This window comes from Polyergus mexicanus, unplaced genomic scaffold (genome assembly GCF_030449975.1).
Source record: "Polyergus mexicanus isolate NDT 795.1 unplaced genomic scaffold, iyPolMexi1.0 SCAF_26, whole genome shotgun sequence".
NCBI classification, from domain to species: Eukaryota; Metazoa; Arthropoda; class Insecta; order Hymenoptera; family Formicidae; genus Polyergus; species Polyergus mexicanus.
Window position 1 is genome coordinate 2,918,247 of NW_027223346.1, and position 17,662 is coordinate 2,935,908.

General features: G+C 36.7%; 1 protein-coding gene across 12 annotated transcripts in view; it reads left to right on the forward strand.

The window, feature by feature from the left end:
* LOC138943350 (bromodomain adjacent to zinc finger domain protein 2B) overlaps positions 1-17,662 on the forward strand; it is a 157,309-nt gene that overhangs the window by 123,443 nt on the left and 16,204 nt on the right. For 6 of the 12 annotated variants that reach the window (XM_070314106.1, XM_070314108.1, XM_070314109.1 and 3 more), the window contains 12 exons: positions 4,674-4,901; positions 5,611-5,796; positions 7,306-7,468; positions 7,563-7,580; positions 7,796-8,042; positions 8,744-9,029; positions 9,658-10,046; positions 10,236-10,310; positions 10,385-10,699; positions 10,930-11,204; positions 11,816-11,897; positions 14,482-15,078. In XM_070314106.1, the coding sequence (XP_070170207.1) occupies positions 4,674-4,901; positions 5,611-5,796; positions 7,306-7,468; positions 7,563-7,580; positions 7,796-8,042; positions 8,744-9,029; positions 9,658-10,046; positions 10,236-10,310; positions 10,385-10,699; positions 10,930-11,204; positions 11,816-11,897; positions 14,482-15,078 (2,861 nt within the window). The remainder of the gene's footprint in view (positions 1-4,673; positions 4,902-5,610; positions 5,797-7,305; positions 7,469-7,562; positions 7,581-7,795; positions 8,043-8,743; positions 9,030-9,657; positions 10,047-10,235; positions 10,311-10,384; positions 10,700-10,929; positions 11,205-11,815; positions 11,898-14,481; positions 15,079-17,662) is intronic. The other 6 variants (XM_070314112.1, XM_070314113.1, XM_070314114.1 and 3 more) reach the window with 4 other exon arrangements.

Genomic DNA, 17,662 nt, shown 5'->3' on the forward strand with positions numbered 1-17,662 from the left:
AAGCAGTGGTATCAACGCAGAGTACTGTCAGTGTTCATTGCATTTAATATTGCATTGCACCGCAGGATTAAAGGCCTTCTTTTGTGTTACACACGCGAAACTCATAACCCGATAGCCATATTTTGTTCAATATATAAAGACGCGAGTCATTATATCATCAGGCGTTACTGCTTGTCGATCATTGTAATATTCTAATTAACCTTATGTAGACATAGATGACTATCGATTATAGCAAAATATAAACTATGTTACGATAATTGATAGTTTAGAAGTACTTATATGTATATAGATTTTATGTGTGTGTGCAATGCTATAATTATATTGCTCTCTTTATTGTTTTACAATCATGTAGAAAATGAAAAACATTATCATTGTAATGTTCTAACACGATTTACATTTATGATATTAATGATTGATATTAAGATCCATTGCGTGATAAATTACATTTAAATATGCTAAAGCGATAAAGATAATATTTACAAGTTGTCGGTATAATGAGAGATTTTCAATATGAAAATTTATGACTATGGAAATGTATGAGATTATGCAAATTATTGCAATTTAATCTATAAATAAACTTGCGCTTTATGATAAACTATAGACGGAAATACTAGAGGAATATATCGAGACTCCTCTTATAAATTCAAGGAGATAGATTATAAGTGACAGGAGAATGTATAAACTATATGTAACAAGTTCAATGCAGAAATATCTCTCGAGTGTAATTCAATGCTCGTTAATCTCACACGTTTCTCGTATTTCATATTTCTTTCACACGTACGATATATGATAATTACGACAATCTAGACGAAATTTATATCGATTTATTCGAAACACGGCAGTTTTTACACGTCTCCATACCATTTACACTATATTATCTCGATAAATGTAATTTCCATCAAATGATATAGGTCACATGTCACGCATGAATATGTGCTAACGTTCTTTCACGTCAAATGAAAAAGTAATGATGAGATGCACAAATATACGCCCGCCGTTGCCGCCACCGCTTCTTCCAACGAACGTATTTTATCGGTTGTCGTTACGAGTTCTGGCACGGCAACGTTATCAACATCAAACACAATATTGTGTGTGTGTACACAAATATATATACATATATATATATATATATATACACAGGGTGTCCCATTTTAAAGGACCCACTCAAATATCTCAGAAACACTGCGTTAAATCGAAAAATGTTTCAAACAAAAGTTGTGTGGCTTCAAGGGGGCCATAAGATGGTGACAATGATTTGACCTTGGAAAATCACTTGAAGGTCATGTGAAGGTCAACTTTAAAATCTTAAATGGAAACCCCCATTTTTTATTTAGTATTCTTGTAGCTGACATCGAGAGCTTTCCAAAACACTATAACTAAATGTTTTTCCATTAAGTACTTTTCGAGTTACAAGGCTTGAAAGTTACAGTACCGCCGGCATTAGCATTACCCAAGATGATCGGAGAACGATTCCGCCAATGAAGGGTTGGATTGGTTGGATCAACCACCGATCTTGCCTTCATTGGTTGGATCAACCATCGATCTTGCCTTCATTGGCGGAATCGTTCTCCGATCATCTTGGGTAATGCTAATGCCGGCGGTACTGTAACTTTCAAGCCTTGTAACTCGAAAAGTACTTAATGGAAAAACATTTAGTTATAGTGTTTTGGAAAGCTCTCGATGTCAGCTACAAGAATACTAAATAAAAAATGGGGGTTTCCATTTAAGATTTTAAAGTTGACCTTCACATGACCTTCAAATGATTTTCCAAGGTCAAATCATTGTCACCATCTTATGGCCCCCTTGAAGCCACACAACTTTTGTTTGAAACATTTTTCGATTTAACGCAGTGTTTCTGAGATATTTGAGTGGGTTTAAAATGGGACACCCTGTATATATATAATATATATATATATATATACCTGAAAATGATGGCCACAATTAATGCGTTCGAATAATGGATTGCTGTTAAAGGATGTATATTAAAGAGGAAGGTACGATACGACCTTCCGTCGTTAAATCATTAAGAAAAGAAAATTGTGCTATATATAGGGTCGTCGCTAACAATCGAGGTGAGCGACTGAGAGACATGAACTACATTGTTGAGGAAATCGATCGTGAATTAAATTACGAATCTCGATTAAAGCTTAATGAAAGAATGTTCGCGTTATATTTTTGCTTACGCACGATCTTAAAACATTGGCTATTGTTTGGAACTGCGCCAATTTAATTCTCCATTACGATTACATCGGTGATTACTATTTACAGTCCAATTATAAAATGCTCCGTCAAAGAAAGAGAAATCGGTAGCGCGTCTCGCGAGAACCGAACGTTCTTTCGCAACTTTCTTCACATCTTTACGAAACTATTCAAGAATCATGAAAAATCGATGGATAATCGACGACGAATGAAACTTTGATCCGTCTCGTCTCGTGTCTCGTCCATCCATTTATTGTATTGTAAATACATGCGTATGCGGGTAAACTATTATGCGGCTACGGCGGCTGCGATGGCTATTTACTGGCTAAAGTAGTCGTATAAGCCGGAGCGCGGAGAGTTCAACGACCGGTATAAATTAAAGCGCCGCTCGGATTTCAATGCCACGGCCTTACTCAAGGCCGTCGCACTCGTAGAAAATCAACGGTACATTTGCGCCGGCATTCGCAACAATAAATTGTACGCGAATGATCGAGTACCGCAAAACTAACGCCCTGAGATTGAGAATTTGCTTCTTTTCGCGATAATTCGCTCATTAAACTGTAATTTCAAGAGAAAAGCTTGTGCAATAGTGCTCTAATATATTTGTTTTGGCTATATAATAGTAGCGAAAAAAACTATCAAAATTAAAAAAAAAAGATCATTTTTTACGTTGTTTGAAAACTCAAATAAATAGATCTGAATTATGAAAAGAATTAAAGTATCACAAAATAAATAGGTCTTTGTAAAGGGAAATAGTCGTAATCAATATTTTTTTTTTATCCCTGAAATCAACTGCAAAAAAAAAAAAAAAAAAAGACGAGTAATTTGCGGAAAAGAGAGAGATAATATTTTTCTACAATTTCTAGTAAATAACTTTTAAACGAGTAATAAGTGAATCTAATTGTAAATCAAGTTTTGCACAAATATTTAGCAGAGTTTTCTTAATATATGTGAAAATTTTTACTTCGTCGATGTGTTTTTTTTCTCTCTCTCTCTCTCTCTCTCTCCATATTTATCGATAAGTGCTACGAGATTTTCCATAAAAATCAATACTAACTTTAAGCTTAAATAATTTCTAAACCGTTTAATTGTGCTCAGGTTTTTCACACTCAGAAGAAATAATAGAATAATCTGAATGAAATTCTCATCAATGTTTCGACATATGACACATACATTCTTAAACGATAGAAAAAAATTTTCTTTAGTCTTCTTCTTGAAGAAACGTTTTCTTTCGTTTTTTTTTTTTAGAGATAAATTGTGGGGTTGTAAAAAGAGAGAAAAAGAATAAAGAAATTAATATTTTTTTTATATTTGAATGTTAACTTTAACTCTTATACATATAGAGCGTTTGAAAAGAATGGCTAGTTTCTGTTAATGCCAGTACAACTGATGTTATTGTAACAAGTTCTTGGTATCCGCGAATTATTTTCATCGTACGCTTAATTTCTAAAATTATAACGCGCATGCACGATTTACTCAATTACATTACTTATCCGCTATTGCGTTGCAAAGCACTTGGTTATCGTTATTAACAACGCGCATAACAGTTAACATGATAATGCGATTTGAGAGATAGGTCGATTACAAATAGAATTAAAAGGAACGAAGACTGGCTTATTTTAGTATCTCTGTACACATTTAATTCGAGTAAATATACATAATCATGAATGAAGAGAATTTATTCGCGCTTATTGCGATTATTTTTGCTTTATTTCGAATGTTTAAAATATTCCATGTTGACGGAGAAATATTCTACAAAATTATCACCATGTATTTCTGCGCTTTTTGTTGCAAAACATTTACGTTGCACGTGTAACGAAATCATTTCTCAACAAGCAATATATTTATTTTTTATTATATTTTGTTTTGCACGATAGAGCGCAATAATAAACTATTACTTTAATATATTAGGCATATTATCATGAAAACAAATGGCATATATAGTTCCCAGGTAATTAATTAATGACGCACTAATAGTAAGTTAGGATCAATGTGCGCACCGATCTATATAAAACAGTTATCGCGCACTGTTCGCGCAATATGACAGAATTGAAGGGATCAGTATCATTGAATGAAATAACATGAAATTGGTTTTCACAAAGCACGAATGACTTTGTGTCATAGGTCATAGGGAATAGAGATTACAATGCCGTTTAGATTGTTTCGCAAATTGATTCTCGCTACAATGGATATTTTTCAAATTTTCTAAATTGATGTTCCGCTTCAGATTACAATATATCGCATAATCGATATATTGTCAATCTTATTGATTTTGCTCGTACACAAACATCCTTTTAAACATTAACGCGCTTTCTCGAAATAATGTCGTTGATTCGAGTTATCTCTATTATTTATCGACCCACGAATACATACACACACACACACACACACACAAAATATATGTAACACATAAGTAAGGATACGACAAATTCATAGCCTCGTTCACATTTAAATTTCTTCGATTTTAATTTTAGCATATTGGCCCCGAGGCGACAGCGCGGCGTCGTCGCTTTTCGGTGGGATACCGGGTGGTTATGGCTTGGGGGCCCACCATTTGCCGTCGGCTTACGCTATTCTGGGCCGGGGGGGTTCTGCGCCTGGCTTCGGGGGTCACACACCAGCCTCGGCGCCACCCCCATCTCCGTATCCCCACAGTAGCCTTGGTACACTCAGCGTGGCTGCCAGTCAAGCTGCAAGTTTGGGTAAGTAAATTTTCCCTCAACCCTCGTTCTTTACTCCCCCTTATTCTTGCTTTCGTTCTGTTCTTCTTCCGCGTGAGATTATAATCCGTTTCTAAAGTTTCGTCGATTACCATGGCCTCTACACGTCATAAATACGGAAATAAACATTGCTTCTTCTTGGTAGCGTGTTTCTTACAAAGCTGTTTTCGTGATTATTTGGGATGGTTTGACTAACATTGAACGCGACATGTGTAATAAACGTAGCGGAATGCCGTTAAATTTGGCAAGGGCTCAATCAAAAATATTTCACACAACGATGCTTTATATTTTAAGTTGCCAAAATTATCAATTGGATAAGTATTTAAAATTTCCGTAGACTATACATTTTTATCGATAATCGATATAGATCAATGATAAATAATTGTAATGTTTATGCGCGAACGCTGATTTAAATAAATATTATTAGAGATCCTAAATTTTCATCTAAAGTCAGTTGTATTTTTTTACGAAAGGATTAGAAATATTTATTACATCTTTTATTTATCTACGTATTACTTTGTCGCGATACACATTGAACTTGTTTATTTACACGATTACGTTGTAAAAAAAGTTATCCTTTATATCTCGTTGTGAATATAAGAATCGAGCCACGTCGAGCCGCAGTTTAAGATCGAATTTTACGGATCGAGCGGATTTACGAAACGCACGAAGGCATTCGTTCATATTGTAGGCATCAATCCAGCAGCCAGCGCATGGTGGACAATGGCCTCTCATCTGGCGGCGCAGGACTACATCGCGAGGCTACAAGGAGCAGCAGGACTCCCTGGATTTCCGCCCGGTACCGAGAGCCTCCTGCCGCCCTATCCCGCCTCTCTACTTAATCCCCCGTCCCTCTCGTCCCACAAGTCCAGTAAGTGTAAGTAATAACGATCGCCAACATTTCATGATACGATGCTCGAGAAACTGTCCGCCTTCGTACGCTTAATCCTCGATCATCGAGTCCTTTCGAAATAACAACGTTACTCGGAATAGTCGGACCACATATATCCTTAAAAGTCTTGTTTCTTTTTAACGGCTTAAACTTGTGCGACAATATACTCCGCGAAATATGATTTTTAATTCCTGGACTTGTTATGTTTTTTTATATTCCTAAAATTTGTCCAAGTTAATATATTCTTTCTTCTACATTTTACATATTGGATGATTGCATAAGTTCGTGCCCGATTTAAATATAAACTTCAATAGATTATATTTTAGAGATAACACTTTTATTAATCAATTATATAGTCTCCATTCTTTTCTACAATGCTTTTCCAACCATCTATAAGCTTGTCGATTCCATTTTTGAAGAAAGAACTTGGTTTTTCTTGAAAAAAGTTTGTAAGGTGGTTTTCGACAGCTTCCTCGGAATTGAGATTCTTGCCATTTAAACTATTCTGCAAAGACCGGAACGGATAAAAATCTGAAGGCGCAATATCTGGAGAATCTGGCGGGTGCTGCAGAATTTTCCATTGCAACTCCTGCAGTTTTCCTGCAGCTTATTCCTTTCAGTCAGGAGATGCGGCACCCACGTATCAAGCTTGGAAATGTATCCAAGCTTTTTTAAATGACGAAAAGCGGTTGAATTATCGATGTTCAGCCTCTCAGCAATATCCTCAGTTGTAATCCTTGGGTTTCTTTCCACTAAGGCATGCACAATGTCATCATCGATGCCAGAAGGCCGTCCAGAACGGGGTTGATCCTCCATGTTGAAATCACCATTTCGAAATCTGCCAAACCACTTTTTGATTGTTCGGAGAGCAGGAACGCGGTCCAAATAAACGCTTTGAATATTTTTTTGTGCAATCCCAACACTCACGCCTTTTCGAAATTCATATAGCATTACATGCCGCGAATGCACCTTTTCGTTCTCCATTTTTAATGATTTCTCTTATGCACAAATGGACTTATCTGAACAATGTCTGACGCTAAATTGACATAAGACAACGTCATCTATTCGGTATAAGCAACAATTACCACACGAAAACAATAGAACTCCGCCATGCAGTAACTTAATGCCATCTATGAAAATCGGGCACGAACTTATGCAATCATCCAATATTTGTTCTTCTAATTTATTATTATAATTATCTTCTATTTTGTATATTTATGAATATTTTATCGTTTTATATCTTGCCATTTATATTCCAAGTAACAATAATATAATTCTAGAGTCGCTCTTATTTCTCTTCAACTTTCGAGTTATAAACGAAATTAGTTGTTAATGAGATAAGAACTTGAAACTAGACTTATGAAAGTTTGTAACTTACTTCCGCGACAATCGCCGATCTTGTATTGAGACGAGAATGCGGACATTTTTCGGTGACAATTTAAATTACATAAATTCGAGATCTTCACTGTTGTGTATGTTTTTACGACCAAACAGCTAAGTCAAGCAAAAGTCACAAGACACCAGCTAGCAGTAGTAGCTCAACGACGCCGAGTATGACGAGCAGTAGTCTACCTGTGTCCACTCAGGTACCGGTGACATCCTCTCATCATAGCACCCCGGTCAGCAGTACACCAAATTCGCAAACGAATGTCGTCAGGTGAGAACCTTGCGTGTTTCTAATTGTAACAACGTATATAGTACAAGACTGTAGAATTATCTTTCACGCTATCATTTTTCTTATTGCGAGACAGTTCCACGAAGGAAGGAAGGTGAATATATATTAATAGATTTGCTTTATAACGTTTTACGATACGCACGCAATTTACACAATTTAAGAATATTTATATTAACTGTAAGCCCAGATTATAGAGACTTTAATAAAATTTTATTCGTAATTTTCATTATTTGAGATATTTTTTCTCGTTATCGCATAATTTTATTCGTCCCAATTGTTGCTGAAGATAAATAATGACATTTTTTCCAGTGATCCTAGCAGTATATTGGGAGGTGTGCGTCTACCTCCCGATACGGAGATTATCAAATATACGTCGAGTATAGTCGGCCCGAAGATTCCCGGGACGACAAACCGCGGCAGGAAGAAGACAATATCCTTGGACACTCCCAGCGTCAGCGTACATCCGCCGCCCGTCCCTGCTCTTAGCGCGCATCAGACAAACACGACGTCATCCTCGTCGTTGATGATGGAACCGAGAAAATATAATCGCACGGGAGTACGTTCAGACGCCATTCGCATTTATCGTGATTTTAAAATACCTAATTGCATAAAATTATATAAGGAGTTATAATACATTATATATTTGTCATTTATATAACAGGGTGTTTACGCCCTGGAAAAACATAAAAAACTGGGAATTCTCAGGGAATATTTTTGTATCTGAAGAAATCAGGGAATTCTTATGAAATTTTATGGAACTCAGGAAATTTAAAAATTAAATTCTCTCTTACCTATATATATTCTTTGTTTTAATTTTTAGTGATAAAAAATAAAAATGTTATGCAAGTAAAAAAAATTTATCTTAACGAAAGCTATTCAATTTTTTTTTAGTACATTGTAAAAATTTAGCACTTGAAACTTAAAGTGTTTTGTGTTTTTCCTTTGTATGAGTGAAAAACATTAGAAAACGCGTATAATAAAAAAATTTATTTGAGAAAATTGTGTACCAAAAAATCTTTAAAATATTCTTTTTACCTGGAATTTTGAACAAAAATACCTGGAAGATCAGGGAATTTTTTTACAAGATTTCAGTAGACACCCTATATAATTTATACTTTTTATGAATGATAATACTATCAATACTCTCTTGAGAAAGCTAATTAATAACGCTAAATATAACGCATATTTTATATTTGATATAAAAACTTGTAATGCGCAGTACATTGCATAATTATTATTCATTCTATCTTTTCTTAGACCGACTCGAACGAGTACAGAGATTCAGTGGATCGAGTAGAAGTGATCAAACTACCGGCTCATTCGACTAATGGCTCCGTTCTGTCGGTACCTCCAACGTATACTAGTAGTAGCAGCAGCAGCAGCAGTAGCAGCAACGCCAACAACAACGTCAACGATGCGGACGCGCCCCTAAATCTCTCTCTGAAACCCGCCACGACGAATAATAGCTCGTCAATTTCTTGTAGTCAGCCGCTCAGTCAGCTCAGTAATTTAAGCCAGTCATTACTTGCCTCCGATCGAACATGTAAGTAAAACAAATGCGGCGCGGTGCGACTTGTTTCCGGTCGTTGTCGTTTTAAAAAAATTATTGTAAGGCGTAGAAATATTGCATGTTTTTATTCAATGGAGAAACTGTTTTGAAATAGGAAGGTAGAAAGTTGATAATATTTTCGTAAATGTTATCTCAATTCATCCCTTTGAATTTCTACATCTCTTAAAGTCGATCTTTCAAAAATTTGTTACAGGATTTACGAGCAGTAATTGAAGTAAATTGATATAAACTAAAATTAATATTAAATTAATAAATTAATTGTCAAATCTAAAATACCGAAATAAAATTATTTAATTTAGTAACTATAAGAAGGGGAAAGGAGATAACCCATAGAATTAGTAATTGCTCTATTTCGTCTATTCTGTAAGTTTTATCTATACTGTTTCTAAAAGCTGCCAAGACATTCACTATTTATTACATTCATACACAAAAGTGAAAACGTAAGTCGAGAACTTCACTGGAAAAGTTAGTTCTTTTTAAACTAAATTATTTTTCAGAGGATGAGGTAAAAATTTATCCTTTTTATTTTTCGGAGAAACCAATTTTTTTCTAAAGAAATTTAATTTTATTGACCAAACTATAACTGTTCGAATTATCACAGCGAGACGAAAACCTGGACCTAAGCCGAGAAGAGTGCCGCAGAATTCGGTACCGGTTCCGGCGTCGCCTAGTCCATCCTTAGCGCAATTTTTTGCCGCCGCGGATTCGCCACAACGGCCGAGTAGCGGTAGCGAGGAAAGCGAAAGTGCGAGCACTGCCACCCACCACAAGGACGGTAGGCCGCGAAATCTCGGTCGCGGTGTGTCGAAGCCCAAGAAAAACACGGTAGCGTCGCTGCTGGCCCAGAGCAGAGCTTTAGGGATAAAACCCACCCCGACCTTGGATCCAAGTGTGCCATTGTCTCACCAAGTATCGTTGCTGAAAACGAATATACTGGCGCACCAAATGCACGCTTCCGCGACCGCCAGCCAAAATGACGACAAACATCAGGTAAAACTAAGGCGCCACGGAATTCAAACGAGATTTTTTATTATCGCTGTTAATTTTGGCACGTTATAATTGATGCGTTATTGCTGCGATAATTAATTTTTTTTTTTTTTTTTTTTTTTTTTTTTTTAAATTCTGACTTTTGTAATTATCTAATTTTTATACATCCTTACGGATTATCTTTTGTTAAAGTACTATCACTTGCTAACGAAGATACAGAAGAAGAAGCGACCTCGACCAATTCGTGCTTCGTGGGCGAGGAGTCATGTTCGTTTTTCTTTTTTTTTTTTTTTTTCTTTTTTTACTTATGATTTCGCACTAAAACCATTCATTCTATATAGAAATCTTTGCAGGAAAAAATGAGAAACAAGTTATTGGAGGTCTCGGGAGAGGAGAGTAATATGGACGTGACCAGCGAGAGCGGCAGTAACACCGATGTTGTCACGGATACCGATGACGATAATGCGGAAGGTACACCTAGCGCGAAAAGGAGGAAGCTCAGGCCCAGCGAGAGAGACCTCCAAATGCCGCTGGAGCGCGGCTGGAAGCGTGAAACGGTTATCAAGGGGCTGGGGAAGACGGGAGTGATAAAAGGCGACGTGTCGTATTACAGTCCTTGCGGGAAAACTTTTAGGAGCAGTCCCGATCTAGTGAAGGTTGGTTGCGACATATTACTACTGCTAATGGAGTACGTTATCAAAAATGATTCGTATAAAGCTGTTGAAAGTTTGAAAATACTTTGCTAAACTATCTGTCATTGCTTTTTTTATTATCGTGCTATCTATGTCGCTACATAAAATAAGAAAATAATGTACTGAAAGAGAAATAAAAGTTAGATTGGTTAGATTATTCGGCTCTTTTTTGAAAGATGTTTATCTGATTTAAGTTTCTGGAGCATCAGAATCCTGCCGAGTTAACGACCGCCAATTTCTCGTTTTCGTCGCGTCCGTTGGTCGGAGAATTTCTGCAGCCAACGATGGGTCTGGCGGAGGCTGAGTTCGTCAGACTCGGCGCCCAAGAAGTAGCGAGGAGATTAGAGGAGCTGAAAGTGGCTAGTAGCTTCAGAGACGGACGAACGAATAATCAGTACGAGAGAGACAAGCTGGCTTATGCCAAAAAGGTCGCGAAGGAAGAAGCATTACGGCACAAAGAACAAATTAGGTGAGGCATTCGATTATGCAAAATATAAACTTTTTAATATACGATTTTTATTCTTGTTACCCAACAGCAAAATTACCAAAATAACATTTTCAAAAAGTTTCTAAGAAGACAAAGAAATTTTTAAGAAGACAAAAGATTTATGTTAAAACATAGAGATAGGAATCAATATATATTAAATTATTATCTGATTTTAATCACTTTATAAAATTACGAAAAATTAATAATTGCCGATAATAACCGAAATAATAAATCATAAAGTTTATTGAAGTGCTAATCTCGCTATAAAAGCGGTTATTTACTCACTTGCCGCGCTGTATCGAATTTTATTATTTAAAGCGGAGTTTCAGGATTGCAACACATTGGTGTTTAATTAGCGCGCATTAATCTCTTCGGCTTTAAGATTATTGCATACGTGTAACAGTAAATACTATCGCGAATGAAAACTCGACAATCCGAATGTCGCGGATTACTATATTAATACAGAACTTGATTTCGCATTCGTAAAATTTATGAACATATAGTTGCGAGCGAAACTTGATTAATGATTTGTTCGAGCATTTTTATCGCTTGTGGGTATAACGCAAACTTAATGATATCCTCATTCACCGTAGGCTTATTAAAGAGCAGGAGAAGACGGAACGACAGGAAGCCGTGAGACGGGAACGGGAGATCAGAACTCAGCAGCTGCTCGAGGTAAGTCAACATCTAGCACCGAATTTCCTTCACGTTTGTCTCGATCTCGTTGTTTCATTCAAACACAAAAGAAAAACTGTTCTCTTATTCTATTTGGGATACCTATGTTTTTTTGTATTTTGTCCACCTGTCGTGCGTGTCGCATGCTCTCTCTGTGTGTGTCGTATTTATATATATATATATATATATATATATATACATATATATATTATCTTCATATATATATATATATATATATATATATATATATATATATATATACACATCTATCTATATATACATATTATACGATCTCTTTTAATGAATATTCTTGTATAGAAAAACTCTTTTATACTATATATCCGTTCAACAAGCCCTCTTACAACCCCCTATTGTCCCAGGACACATGAGACACCTTTAGCCAACCAAAATAACCGCTAGCGATAGTGACAGGAGAACCCAGCATGTCCTCCCACCTGTCTTTTATTTGATTTTTACTCTTTTCTAATTTTGCCAAATTATTGTTAGCTTTGAGCGTTTGCCCATTCTAAAATTCGTTGACGACTGAGCGACGATTTCATTTTCTTTATCAATTAAACAATTATCATAAAAAAAAAAAAGAACAAGAAAAATAGAAAAAAGTTGCGCTGAGATTTTTTTATATATCCAGATTATTTAACAAGAGGAATAAAAGTTTTATTTCTCTTTCTCTTTTATGGTCAACTACATCTTTTTGGCGTATGTTCAAAAATACACAAAAGTTGAATTTTTTAACTTTGAATGTAAGAATCGCGAATAAATTAATATGGATGCCAGTATTGATTTAAATTTCAAAATTCTGTGCGCGACATTTGATGTGTTTTTAAACAATTCCATGCGTTTTCAATCGATACTGCTTGACGTTTTTGTAAATACAGAGAGAGAGAGAGAGAGAGAGGTATCGTTGATATATTTTACTTCTGATCATTTTGCATCTGCTTGATCGCGAATAATGACGATAAGCAATTATATGTAATGAAGAATTGCGCTTTTGACAGAGGAAAATTTATGTTACAAGAAAGCATATATGATATTAAAATATAACGTAATAAGATACAAAGGACGGACTGTATCTAACATTTATTTTTTAATTAAAATTATGATTTTAATTGATCTTTCTCCATTTCTATGCGTTAGCCATAGAAATGGAAATAAAGTGTACAATTATTCATATTTCTCTTTTAACCGTGTAAGGTCCTAAGTGTCGAAAAATCGAAATTAAATGAAGAATTTTCTCATTTTTGCTGAGAAACATTTCTCATCCGGCGCACATCGGATTCCTTTAAAATTTTAAATTTAAATTAAAATCTCATACCTAAAGATATATTATAATATATTAGAGTACTAATATGAAAATACTATCGAAAATTTTTCTCCGCAAGGAAAAATCTCAACGAAGTAGAGGCGCGCGAGATTGTAGAGATTTCAAAAGTCCATCCATTGTGATAGTCCTCCAAAACCACCCATCGCGGAATCCTTCGCGCAAGCCAGATTACCGTCCTATCCCCCTCAATCACTGTCACTCGTTCGTTCATCTCTTCCCTCGCATTCACACACGCATTCCACATCCACACGCACATCACTTGCCCGAACATACACACAGAGTCCGTGCAAAATTTGAAGGAGACGTCAGACGACACGATAGTGTAGTAACTGTAGCTACACGTGAAGTTCACATGTAGTGGAGAACGCGCGAGAAATAGGGATGCCCAGATCGTATATAAGCGATCCTAATCGTTTTTTTTTTTTACCCTGGGACGTAGAAGGAATATGTGAAACAAATGTACGTTATCGATGCATATTGCATTTAGAGGGATTAATTAATTGGTATAATTTAGTAAGATATTGATGTTAATTAAAAACGATATTATTTTATGTGTGTTATTGTGTTGCTGTTACGTTGTGTAAAACATTATTCGAAAAATAGTCGAAGAATTATTTTCTATTTATTTAATGTATTTATAATTATTAATAAGTACATATCGCGCGTGTTTCCTTTTAAGTCGTTAACCGCTTTCATGTGCTTATAGTATCTGAAATTGGCTTTATCGAAATTATATATATTTTAGTCTTTTTAAAGACGACGCGCGGAGTTCATAAAATCGCGACTACTAAAGCAATTAATGCGAAGGCGATAATAACGCGGAAAAACTAATGCGCTTGTAGAATTAATTTTTCGATAATATTATTTTATTGTTTAATTTTACTCACGCGTAAATTATTCGATAGCGAGAAATTTTAGATTTGATATTTTAATCTCGGAAAGGAATATTATTTATATATCTTGTGTATGTAAGAGAGAAAGAGAAAAATATTAATTTTACTCTCATATGATTTCATTTTTCATATATTATGATCTATTTGAGCTTCAAAATTATTACTCGTAGACGGAATGACCGGTATTCGCCTAAAGTGACCTCCGCGTATCGTCGCGTTCCAATCCCTATCATCAATCGATCGATCGCGAGCCGGCCTGTTGTCGCATGTGGTCGTTAAACGACCATCTTCCTTTCGATTAACGCGATCGATTATATATTGGGCATCCCTGAAACCACTACCAACGCAGGGTCGAAAGCGGCTCGCGTTCACGATCAAGCAGAAAATGAAGATCATCCAAGAGATCGAGCGCGGCAAAAGTAAGAGCGATGTGGCTCGCGAGCTGGGTCTTGCGAGCAGTACGGTCGCAACCATCTGGAAGAATCGCGAGAGCATCGCCGAGAGCTGGCGTAACCGGGACGTGATGCAGCAGTCGGACGTCGAGGATGTGCCGTCGAAGAAGCCACCGTCGTCCATGTCGTCGTCCCTCGCGTCGACGACGCTCTGCACGCCGTCGACGATGACAATGACGACGACGACGACGACGACCACGACTACGATTACGACGACGCCGTCTCCGTTGGCCTCTGGCGTGGTCGTGGTGCCACCACAGATGCAGATCGTACCACCAGTAGTGCTGCCGCCGCCTCCGCCACCTTATCCTACCTTGACCCTACCGCCGGCGTCGGTGGGCTTGACGTCGTCCACGCAGCCGACGGTGTCGCTCACCTCCTCATTGAACCCGTCGTCTACCGCTACGTCGACCGGCACGACGACCACGATCAATGCGCCGCCGGACAATATCCAGCAGGCACAGACCCAGACGCAGAATCAGGAACTTCTGGAGGTAAGATGTCGTATGACGCATCCCCTGAACCCTCCCTCGAATCATCTTGTTTGTCCCGATCTTGCCCGCTTCCTCTCTCGTAGCCCCATTGATTCCTCCTTTACGCGATATCTCGAAGCTCGATATCCGAACATTATACATCACTTGAATCCATTATCGAATCCACATCATATTCACTAATGAATGTTGTCATATTGTCTTGTGAGAATCGTTATTACTCTTCCGGATCTCCCTGTCTCTCCAATTTTCGCTTCAATATCTCCCGCGATCCGGATACGATTTGTGAGAAGGGCGAAGAGATCCCTGGAGGTAAGATTTAACGGAAGCGGGTGAGTACACCCGCTCGCGAACCGCGATTTTACGTGTATTCGCGCCAGGTGGCGCGAAATATTCTATGAATTTTATCATTTTACGTCAGTTCCTTGTCATCTCTTCAAAACACGTTTGTAGTCAAATAATAACACACAAATTGTTTTAATGAAAAAAATGAAAAGCTTGCGACTAATTTATCTGATGAATTTACCTGATTTGTCAACTTGAAGCTATAAAACAGACCATTTGTAGATCACGTTTTAGATTGGTGCACAAAATTCCGGTCTATCTCAAAGTCTTCAATGTCGGACGCTACAAGTTTCGCGATATTTTTCCATAATCCGTTTCACGATTCTCTTTGAGCTCTCTCATTATAATATTCGAAACTTTTCGCCGAGGTGAAGAGACGAACCTGTGACTGGCGTCGCGCGAATTATCGGAGCACCCCCGCGCCCACTATCCCATTACATCACGTAGTGATAAAACGGGAAGATACAGAACATGTACACACACACACACACACACACACACACACACACACACACACATATACATGCATATAGATGCTCACCACCGTGCTTCCGTAGGATTAAACACGATCAGCGGATTGGCCGATTCTCTTCGTTCTGGCCAAGCGGATTTCGGAGAATTTTCGGAGTTTTTAATTTTTTTTAATGTTAGATGATTTACTTGATTAAACTCACACGTTTACAAATTGAAGAAACAATTATATTTTTGCCAATCGTGAATAATTTTTAATAAGGATGTGATGAATAAATTTTTTGAAAACATTCCTATGAAATAGATGCTTATTCCCTTTTCATATGAGAATCGTTACTTTTAACGAGTTTAATCTTCAGCATTCTTCTTCTTCTTCTTCTTCTTCTTCCTTTTTTTTTTTTTTTTTTTTTTAATATTCAATGGAACTTCAAAATTTACAATACACACGATACATCTACGTTCGTTATTATTAATTTATTAATAAGAGAATAAATTTCCGGAAAAGAAATCCGAAATCCGCCGAGAAATTGTAAAGAGAAACTATTGATGTGTGTCAATCTCGAGTTCTCGTTGGCAAGCGTAATCTTTTCCGAAATTGACGACGGGAAAGTGCGATCCATCGAGAATCACGGGATATTAGATTGACACTGTGATCGAGGCACGTTGAGGCTGACGATATATTCGTAGGCACGATATATAAATATGATAATATATATGAACCGACTGTCGCAATGCTATCCTGTGCCTATAGCTTCTCCTGTCACTATACAAAATAACAGCTAGCTACATGATTATCCAGCATGCCATATTTCTCGAACACCTGTCTCTATGAGTATATTCGAGTATTCGCTACACGAAATATATATTTGAAAGCTCTCCTTTACCTTTTTATTGTACTGCGAACGATAAAGCGACACACGTGAATTCGCGTAATAAATATACTTACTCAATTTAATTGTTATATACGTATACTCTTATATATATTTATAAATATATATATATATATATACTTTCTATATATTATGTATTATCTACTGTGATATTTTATATTCATAGGTGAAACAACATATTAGCCTAATGTTTTATCAGCTTTTGAACGATGGTACATATATACGTACCATTGATATAATTATGTGCATACATAGGCGAGTATATTTGCTTGGCTCCTTGCATGCGCGGCTAAGGTTTTTCACATTTTTCACGTGTTCTTCTTCTTCTCTACGGTCTTTTATAATGGTGTTGGTTTTCACATATAACGCTATCTCTCTCTCTCTCTCGTGTTATAAATCTTATAGTCTTTCTTCTATATATTTATATAATAATTAAGTATATATAATTAATTCACAATTCGATCATTTACGAGCGAGTTCTTCATTATGCTTGGCTGCTCTGTATTGGCGTGTACGCGCGCCATTCTACTTTCTTGGTAGAGTCTTATATTAAATCTCGCATGCCTTTTTGCTACTCTTTCTCTCTCTCTCTCTCTTTCTCTATCTATCTATCTATCTATCTATCTATCTATCTCTCTCTCTCTGTTTATACGAGGATTTTTGAGGACCAATTGCGCTGATTTAATATGCAATGATTATCGGTATGTAGAAACTGAGCGTGCGTTATTCCGCGACTGCGACATTTCGATGAGCATACCCGATGATAAAGAATCCACGAGGGTGCGGTGATCGGTTGCCGAGTCGACGGGAACAAAAGTTAACTATGCGCGTATTTTTTTCCCCGAAGTAGAGATACAGATTTAGAATTTAAGCATGAGCGT